Genomic DNA, 9,763 nt, shown 5'->3' on the forward strand with positions numbered 1-9,763 from the left:
ATACTACACACACACACACACACACATATATATATATATATATAAGCTCCAGGGTAGGATGAGTTCTCTATCAACTATATACACGATGGCATCTCCTGACAACGCATACTAAGTATATCAATAACGGAGGAGCGTGTTAGCTTGCATATGATTCCATATCCCGCCAACGACTACTCGAGATAACTCTGGCTGTTTGTCAGTCAAGCTTGCAGCACATACACATACATCTACATCTACATCTCCTGCGGTGCAACAGTAACACACCTTTAGCCCCACAGTCGGCACAGTATCGATTGGCCTCCTCATTCATGAGTTTCTTGAGAATGCGCGAGTGTTTCTCATCCAGCCGCTTCTTCTCTTCAGCAGCAGCGCTGCCCCCTTGACCACCACTGCTACCCCCAGTGGCGAACCTATCGCGTGCATAACGACCGCTGCTCATGGCGCTTCTAGAACAACAATGTTACTGTGTACGTGCTACTTGCTAAGCGCGTGTGCGTGTATACTCTTGTATACTTGCGATCGATTATCGATTGTTGGTCCCTGTGGGTCTGTGACTGTGGTGCATGCACAGGTATAGCCCTGCTGTTCATCTAATACACCCAATGATCTATTTATATATGATATGTTGTTGTTTTCCGAATGGAACTCCAACTACTACATTCAAAAAAAAAAACACATCCCTCGAAGCCAAATAGCTCTCGATAAGGAATATTGAATTGGGATGATCCTGATTTGCTTTCAGATCTGTACCGGGGTATGTGGAGACGGAAGAGGGGATATGGTATGTATTTATGTACTCTGTTAGTTTCGGTGATATTTCATAATTGAGCACTCACCAATTGCTCAAAAGTTTGGCAATGGTTTTGGAGCCGAATTCCAATTTTCGGGTTTTTGCTACCCGCAGCGAAGTCGGTCAGTGAGTCAGTGACTGCGAGTGCGAGTTGTATTTTATTTAGTGCTATTTTTTGAGGGGATTCAATTTGTAAAAACAAACCCCCCCCCCCAAATGCTAAGTATGAACAATGGACAATTAGAGGCTTGGAGCGACAAATATCAGTTTTACGCTACCCCGCCCAATCTGAGATGTCCTATGACATTCATGTTGTACAGGCACAAAATGTAGCACATTCGTGCACAATTGACGACACTCAAATCGAAACACAGCTCCAGCTCTTCCAGAGGGTCGTAGCAATTATATGTCTACATATGTACCGTATGTCGATGATTCTATGCTAACAACAAAAGCACCCCAAATTATGATTACAAATATATACAATCTCTCATCTCGCTCACCAGAAACCTTTTCGAATTGCTTGGTAGGCATCATACTACCGTTTGTATCCCTGCCACTACCATACTACAGGCAATCCGACAACTACAGTCACTATAGACTTGTATGGGATGGTGCGCTGTTTAATATTCCTCACTAGTCGATTGTACACAATGAAACCCTCAAGCTGACATTTGCGATCAAAACCAGCATTTCGACCTCTAACTTTCGAATTTGTTCCAGGAAAACCAAAGTGAAGGAAATCGAATACTCGTCGTATCATGTTATTGTTGAAAGTATCTTATCCAGTTCCCAGATGAAATATAGCCTGGAGCCCTCAGAGACGTATAATATATTACAACCCCTATATTTGAGCTCGACCAGGTGCGGCTTCCCGTCGGTAAACTCGAGCGATAATCTCACGGAACAATTCATGTGATACTGGTAGTTCAAGACGTAGTGTTTGTGTCTACTACATAATCATAAATATATATCGGAGAGTTCAACTCCTTGACCGCATGCAAACATCGTCATAGTCCCACATAGAATCGTGTGCTATGCGTTCAACATCAGGTGCATATTCATCTCAATATATGCGGGGCAACCTTCGCACCCTATAAAAGTATATGCAATGACATTTTCATTTACGTACTTGATTTTGTGGTCTGTGATCTTGACGTTCAGAAACGAGAACCAATTATAGTGACGACATGGTTTTTGAGCGGCTTATAACATTCAACATAATGACAATTCACGTCTCAGCAGCAACCCTCTCTACCAAGGATGCATAGTCCGACTATGTTAGAGCTAGATATATTTCGAATAACTCATTTACAAAATGGATGTTAAAGCCTTTGGCGACTGTAACTTCCTGCAGGCGTGCATGCGCCACTGTCAGCGCTGTTACGCTCACTTGTTTCACAGCTTCACATAACGCACCGTTGGCACTCAGCCATGCTACTAGTAGCGAGCTCGATTAATATACAATACTACAACCGCCACGACTATGGTATCGAGAAACCCCCATCTGTTTGGCGGCAGGCGAAGTAGACGCCATAGACGAGACATTAAATCACCTCCGTCACTTCGAGATGTATACCATTGTCCTTAACACACTCAGCAGCAAGAGTGCTTTTTACGTATCATTGGATTGGCCCTACCAGGTGGGCTATCTATCCCATTCCCAGGCGCGAAAGCCAGGCAACTGTGGAGAAGGAGCAAGCAACCCTCACAACTTTAAGGGAGGTGTGACATGTCAACTTTGAAGTGGCAGGGGTCTATAACAAATGTGCCACAGACACTGGCTCCTGCGTTTGATATACGTTAACAATCCTAAATTGGAAAGTCAGGCCATTCGAACCATGGCATTCAATAAGCCCTCAATCATACTCCAGTTGCCCTATAATTTTCCGCTTATCTGGAACGTACGCTTCAAACGGAAGAACGTACGCAGGTAGTGGCTCTCTCAACCCGTCTTTTCCACCCACAAAAGCTGAATCTTCGTCATAGCCAAACCGAATCTTCGTCATAGCCAAACCGAATCTTCAGCAGAATTCTATAATGACCTTTCTAGCGCACCCACACGACTACAGGACTACAGTAACCCTTGCATCTCGGCCATGAACGAACTATACGCGTCGTCTTTATCCTGCACCTCAGTCTTATTCTCAGCCGTACTTAACGTCTGTTGGCTTCTAGCCCCAGCGCCCAAGCCTTTGCCTGGTAGTCCTGTTCTTATGCCTGGTTTGTACTGCCCTGCGGTTGGGGCGGCATTCACAATAGGCCTACGAATTGCGGGTTTGCCAACTGGCCGTGAGGTGGTGGCCACCTTCTTGTGGATCACTGATCGCGGCACCTGCGCCATGGGTTTGGCACCGGATTTCTTGGCTGCGAAGATAGAAAGAATATCTTAGCCGGCTAATAATGACTGTGTGTGAATACTACGGTAGAGAGAGCTATTGTAAAAAACGAGTACCGTACTTGAAATCGTACAAAAAGTTGAAGTGTGATCTATTTATTTTACAGCATGAAGCTTGAGGATAATAGGCATACATACATACACACACACACATATATATACATACATATACATATACATATACAATATATATATATATATACAAACATATATACATATATACATACATTCATCCATGAATTTATACATACCTACATACAATACATACATACATACATACATATTTACACGCACACACACACACACATATATAATATATATATATATATATATATATATGGCAACTAGTACATGCCAACGCCGATAGTCAACTAACCCACAAGAAAAAGGCATAGTGATGACTATATTATTGCGATACGTGACTGGCACGGGACAAGCTGTGCTAAACTCCTACGCAGGGAGTTCCAAGTTCGGCCACCTCAAAGGAGTAGAGCGTTGGACTATCTGTACAATGAACTAAAAATTGTACTTGACAATTGCGACATCTCACGATTCAAACGAGGCACAGCGGTGTGCTACTCGCGAGTATTTTCAAAACAACGAGTTAAGACCAATCTAGTGTGTACGATAGATGTTAATAATAACCAAGACCGAATGTATAGTGGACACACCTCCAGCGGCCAGGGCTTGTCTCCGTATCCTCAAAGAACTGGGGATCATCTGAATGTTCTCAGCCTTGAAATTTCGCACTTGTGGTGCCGCACTTTAAAAAGTACAGGAATGATAGCGGATTTGTGAATAGTGAATTAATGAAGATATGGCATAGTCGAGACTACGCTAGTTCAAGGGTAGGAACAAGAGATTTAAAAAAGTGTGGGAGCCTTAGCATAAACATAAAAGACACAGACAAGAACAACACTTTCAAGTAAATACCCATAAAATTTACACAGAGCTTTTCGTTGAATCGCACGCGAACGTGGTTGCATTGAGCTCCAGAAACAAGTAATACTCGTGTGCAAGCAGAGTTGCGCAAAAGACCCTACATAACCATAATCCAAGCGCAATGACCACCAAAAGATTTAATAACACGAATATGAATATGAATATGAATATAAAGGTACACACACACACACATATACATATAAATAGAGATAAATATAATAATATAGTAATATATGTATGCATATATATATATACATAAATAGAAATAGAAAACACACACACACACACATATATATATATATATATAATAATAGTCTATATATATATATATATATATATTTATATATAGGTATATATATACATATATATATATATATAACATGCAGACGGATTGTGAATATATCTACACATAGATACAATTATGCCCTATACAATGAAACACTATACCTGCACAGATATCTATAACTTACAGTACCCAAGTAAGACATGTGTATGAAACTAGCTCATTAACGTTCACTTACCTAATTGTCGCACTCTTTGGTTTGGTCTCAGTCTCCGCCTGCTCACCTTCTCCCTCGCCCACCTCAGCTTTCGTCTCGTCTTCCTTTTCCTTTTCACTTGTCGGTGCTCGTGACGTCTGCGCCTGAGCTTGCGCCTGGGCTTCCAATTGTGCGTCACTTTGAGCCTGTGTGTGTGTAGGTAGCCCTGGGGATGGTCGTGGTATCATAGGCGGACCGGGTCTGTTTAGACCAGGTGGGCCTGGCCTTACTAACATGCTACCAGGAGGTCCCGGGGGCGGTCCCCTAGGCGGTCCCGGGGGCGGTCCCCTAGGCGGTCCCGGGGGCGGTCCCCTAGGCGGTCCCGGGGGCGGTCCCCTAGGCGGTCCTGGGGGTGCACCCGGGGGAGGTCCTTTGGGACCGCCCATACCTACTGAGCCTCCCATGTTTGGTGGGGGTCCCATCATACTGGGCGGAGGCCCTCTATAAATAGAACCGGGCGCCAACATACCCATAACCCCTGGTGGTGGTCCTCCAGGCGCTCCTGGGGGGGGGCCAGGTAGTGTGACACCTGGTGATAGTATGCGTGTCTGTGGGTTAGGATGTGGGTGTGTGGGAGGCGGGGGTGGTCCTCCGGGGGGTACCCTAGTGCCTGCGATACCATGTGTTTGTATGTGTGTCTGTGTGTGTGTCGGTGATTGCCCAGTGGTGGGATCATCGGGCAGGGCTATGGACTCCACATCGTCATCGAATGTGTATCGGTCTCCATCCATCTCATCTCCATGCCCATCCTCGCTGTCACTATCTCTGTCACTGTCGCTCCTGACGGCTGTGTGCGCGTTTGCACTAACATTGGCGTGTGCATATGCCCCCTGTGATCGCTTGATCAGCTCCTGCTCTAGCTCCCCCAGATTCTCATTGACCTTCGCATTTCGGGCGTTTTCCTTGCGGTCTTCACTCACGGCCCAGTTCATATACTTCTCATGTTCTGCCGGAGTGTCTACAAGCATACGCGCCAGAACCCTCTGCAGGGACTCGTCATTCTTGCGTTTTTTCTCATTCAAGGATAACAGCATGCCACTGTTGTCGGACTCCTCGGCGGCCTTGATCTGGCGTTCGAGTATGTCACCATGTTTAGCCATTTCGTATGCATTTTTGCCTTTAAGCACACTCTCGCGTACCAATTCCTTGACCTTCTTGTTCTTCTTCAGTTCCCTCTTACGCTGCGCTTTTCTGTGCGCGTCCGCGGGATTGATGTTCTTGCCACCTTTGGTGGATCCAGACTTTCGACCCATAGTGTATAACTAAATGTGACCCGTATACAAACAGAGTTTGCCTCTATACGAGTGAATCCGATGGTATACTTCTTGATATTTTCTACACTTGTATTTTATATTTATTTGTGTGTAGCCGTGCGCTCTCTACTAAATATGCAGTAGGCTAGTAGAGAGTGGGCCTGTGAAATCTTTAGCTGTTTCGGTGTTTCTAAATGCTTTCTCCATTATGTATTCGAAATTTGAATTTGCCGCTAAAAGTTATTTCAAAAAACCATATGTGTACAACCGTGCATCGTGTCATCTAAATATGTACCACGTTATGTACTATATTTACCAAAATATTTATAAACAAACCCTTCACCAATGCGGTATATAGGCTTCATACACCATATAGGTCACAGCTTCAGTCAACCTCCCAATAAAGTTTTGATATATACTTACCCATCATGGCAGTCCCAAAGAATGTCCTCGATAAGATCAAAGCGGCGATACGGGCCAACAATTCCCCTACCGGGAGTTCGAGGCAGTTCATAACAAGGTATCTAAAATCCGAGTTCAGTTACAACAATGCCAACGCGATCAAAGTGGCACTGAAGAAAGGGGTGAGTACGAAGGCATTGAATCAGATAGGGCAGAGTTTCCTGGTGATCGGGGATAAGATAGATCAGGTGGCAAAGCCAATTTCCAAAGAAAACGAACTCGTGATCGAGGATTTGACCATCGGAAATGGAGAAGGGCCCGTGGGCGTGGGCGATACCGTAGCGGTTGACTATATAGGCACGCTAGACGATGGCACACAGTTTGATAAAAGCAAAAACTTTGAATTTCACGTCGGGGCGGGTGACGTAATCAAGGGTTGGGATAGAGGGGTGGTGGGTATGCGAGTAGGCGGCACGCGATCACTGGTGGTTGGCTCCCGTCTCGGCTATGGAAAGAGAGGGAGCAAGCCAGACATCCCACCCAATGCAACTCTACATTTCACACTGTTGCTCAGGAAAATATTCTAGATCACCAAGAATACCTCTTATCAATATCGACAGCTGTGTGCACAAGTGTACTTTGCTAATATGTTTGCCGAATTCTACACCGCGCTCGATCTTATATACCGGACATATATAAATCCAAGATTATCTTGATCGGCTTCAGCATGAGATGATAGGATGCCTCACATGGGCTGCGCACGCGTTGGATCTGTTCGGATATGGTGGTATACGCGATCGCTCCCTCATGATTCATTTGAGTGGAAGAAACGTCTAGTCGAAACCTCGCACATTGTATACAATACCACTTTAGAGGTCAAATTGGTATAGGCCGACGGCAAGATTCGATTTTATTCTAGATTACTCTGTGCAGAGATGTTCGTGGTTTTGACGTGCCTGATTCTAGAAACGCCTCAACTCGATGCAAACGATCGAGTACTCTATTAACCATATCTCTTAGCCTCCCAAACTGAACAGTTCAAGAGAGAACGGCATAATAACAATATCTGTGCCTGTATATGACCTTCCCGCTTCGTCGGAAAAATTGCCAGGAGCGGTCCATCACGCTGATTGACAATCCCGGGTATAGCAATATTTGTCTCAGTAGTTAGTACCAAGTACTGGAACAACTCTTTCACAAAGTATTCATAATTATAATAAGTGGCAAGTTGTCAACCTAAAGTACTAGTATTCTATATAAGCAATGATCAAGCACCTCTCGGCTTTCGCTCTCTGGAGACTGGAGCTCGACTGCTGGAGTGGTAAGGTAGTAATATTGCCTATGTATTAGGTCTGGTATTGTATTTAGAATATCGGTGACTCGGTGTACTCCGTCTATCGGCTATCTGATACCACATAGATTCTGGAATCTGGACTCTCCGTCAAGCCAGCATAAGCCACAATAATCAATACAAATGGTCTGCTTAACATTTTGTTTTTAAAAAAAATCAAATATTTACATCACTGGTTGTGACATTCACATCAGTGTGAAACACTGAAATTGTCAGACATGATGACTTGATGAGAGATAAGAGTGAAACTGAGTCTCTGCCTCTCTGGGCCGCCGCCCCATTTCGGCTTCTTCCCCCGTGACTCTATGAGTCTTTGAGACTGGATCTATGAGTATTTAAAGCCAATAAACTGAACGGTTCAAAATAAAAAAGTCTTTCAGAGTAATCTTTGGTTTTCAACTTTCTGTCATCCATTTTTTGTGTGCAATATCACTATGTATGGACTACATGTACTGTGCACAAAGTGTGCGGCCGTGCGCTGTGCGAGTGTGCGGTCTGCGTCTCTGCGGGCACACATGGTTGTAAACGGTTGAAAGTAGTTCTTCCGCTTTCCGTCTCCTTGTATTTATATGATGCATTTTAATTAAATGCTGGTGCCTGATAGTTTATACGATTACTTAAATACACGGATAAGCGGATAAGGACTTAAGCTCCCACACATTTTATTAAAAACTAGTGAAAAGTTAGAAAGAAATTATATATTTATCATCCCAGCCATGTTTCGCGTTATGCCACTGATCAGTACGACAACGACCCTGCTCCCACTTCGGTGACACAGATAGAATTATTCTGCGACTACAAGCCAGAGGGCTCGAAGTTCACATGGGAGGACTTACAAAACGATACAAATCCTTTGGATGATGTAAAAGTTAAGATCCCGTGCAAGGTGAACATCATTGACGATGTTGATGGCGGCACGAGAAACTGCATGGTCAAACAGAGGTAACTATAACAGTTTAAGTGTGACAAGATGTGATCTACGTCTCTGTTGTGTTATCTTGTCCATCTTTTTCTAAAGTCGATATGCGGATATTAAATCGTACACGATTAAGTTCGATGATAAAACCCAAACCTGGAGAGGATTGGATCGCCTATTGCTTAAGAAGGATTCGGGCGATAAGAGTCACCTGAGATCGAAAGTAGTCTTTGATACATTCAAAAAGATGGATCTCAGCATCTGGGAAACGTTCAGGACTCACTTTACACACTTAGAGGTAAGAGCATCTACCCTGTATCCGATATTAGACATACCCCCCCAAGATATAGTAGATTTGAACTTAATGAACTATATTCTTTATCTTCATGTTCTCTTTGAAATTACAGGTGCAGCTTAAGGTTGAGTCCGGCAATGTAGACATAGAGGATATGGGTATCTATACGAATATTGAGAAAGGGAATGAGGACTGGATAGAAACCAGATATAAAGACGGCTCAGGAGATTTATGAATCTACAAAGCAGAGTTCTACGACTTTGACTACGAAGATAGACTTAAAGAAAGTACAGATCCTAGCTACAACGGGGATGAGTTCGAGGAGGTTGTCGAGATCGAAGCAAGCAAGGACAGCAGAAAAATATTCAACACAATGAAATAGATCAACGCAGCATCCGATGCGGATTTACCTGGCACTTTGACCAAACATTTTGATATGGACAGCTTGGTCGAGTACATCGCCGTAACATATGGTAAGCTCGGCGATTGGGACCATCGAGGTATGATTTTTTTCTCGAAAATCAGTCCATAATTACAATCTTTCATATATATATATATATATATATATATATGTATATATCTATATATATACATATATATAGTACAATGTACTTTATATATATGTATGTATTTATATTATATACTATATATGTATATATGTAGATTTATATATATATATATAAATATATATATGAATGTATAGAATGTGCACATATATATATATTAATATATATATATATATATACATATATACATAGACGTATATATATTTATGCATACATATACATACGTATGCATATAAATATAAATATATATATATAATTATAGATATAGATATATATATATATATGTGTGTGTAGTATAGAGCAATAAATAT

General features: G+C 42.8%; 3 protein-coding genes across 3 annotated transcripts; 2 read left to right on the forward strand and 1 right to left on the reverse strand.

The window, feature by feature from the left end:
• Positions 1-1,765: 1,765 nt before the first annotated feature.
• SARC_09981 (hypothetical protein) lies at positions 1,766-6,003 on the reverse strand. Its single transcript, XM_014295985.1, has 3 exons — positions 4,652-6,003; positions 3,860-3,951; positions 1,766-3,157 (listed from the first exon to the last, which is right to left on the reverse strand). The coding sequence occupies exons 1-3, from the start codon at positions 5,920-5,922 to the stop codon at positions 2,865-2,867; spliced, it is 1,656 nt and encodes a 551-aa protein (XP_014151460.1). The 5' UTR covers positions 5,923-6,003; the 3' UTR covers positions 1,766-2,864.
• Positions 6,004-6,246: 243 nt separating this feature from the next.
• SARC_09982 (hypothetical protein) lies at positions 6,247-6,947 on the forward strand. Its single transcript, XM_014295986.1, has one exon. It carries the CDS (start codon positions 6,351-6,353, stop codon positions 6,909-6,911), a length of 561 nt encoding a protein of 186 aa, XP_014151461.1. The 5' UTR covers positions 6,247-6,350; the 3' UTR covers positions 6,912-6,947.
• A 1,162-nt stretch (positions 6,948-8,109) lies between these two features.
• Positions 8,110-9,121, forward strand: SARC_09983 (hypothetical protein; the record flags this gene model as incomplete). The annotated part of the gene is made up of 4 exons (XM_014295987.1): positions 8,110-8,138; positions 8,390-8,617; positions 8,694-8,889; positions 8,999-9,121. 4 exons carry the CDS (start codon positions 8,110-8,112, stop codon positions 9,119-9,121), a joined length of 576 nt encoding a protein of 191 aa, XP_014151462.1.
• Positions 9,122-9,763: the final 642 nt, after the last annotated feature.

Source organism: Sphaeroforma arctica (genome assembly GCF_001186125.1).
Source record: "Sphaeroforma arctica JP610 unplaced genomic scaffold supercont1.1100, whole genome shotgun sequence".
NCBI classification, from domain to species: Eukaryota; class Ichthyosporea; order Ichthyophonida; genus Sphaeroforma; species Sphaeroforma arctica.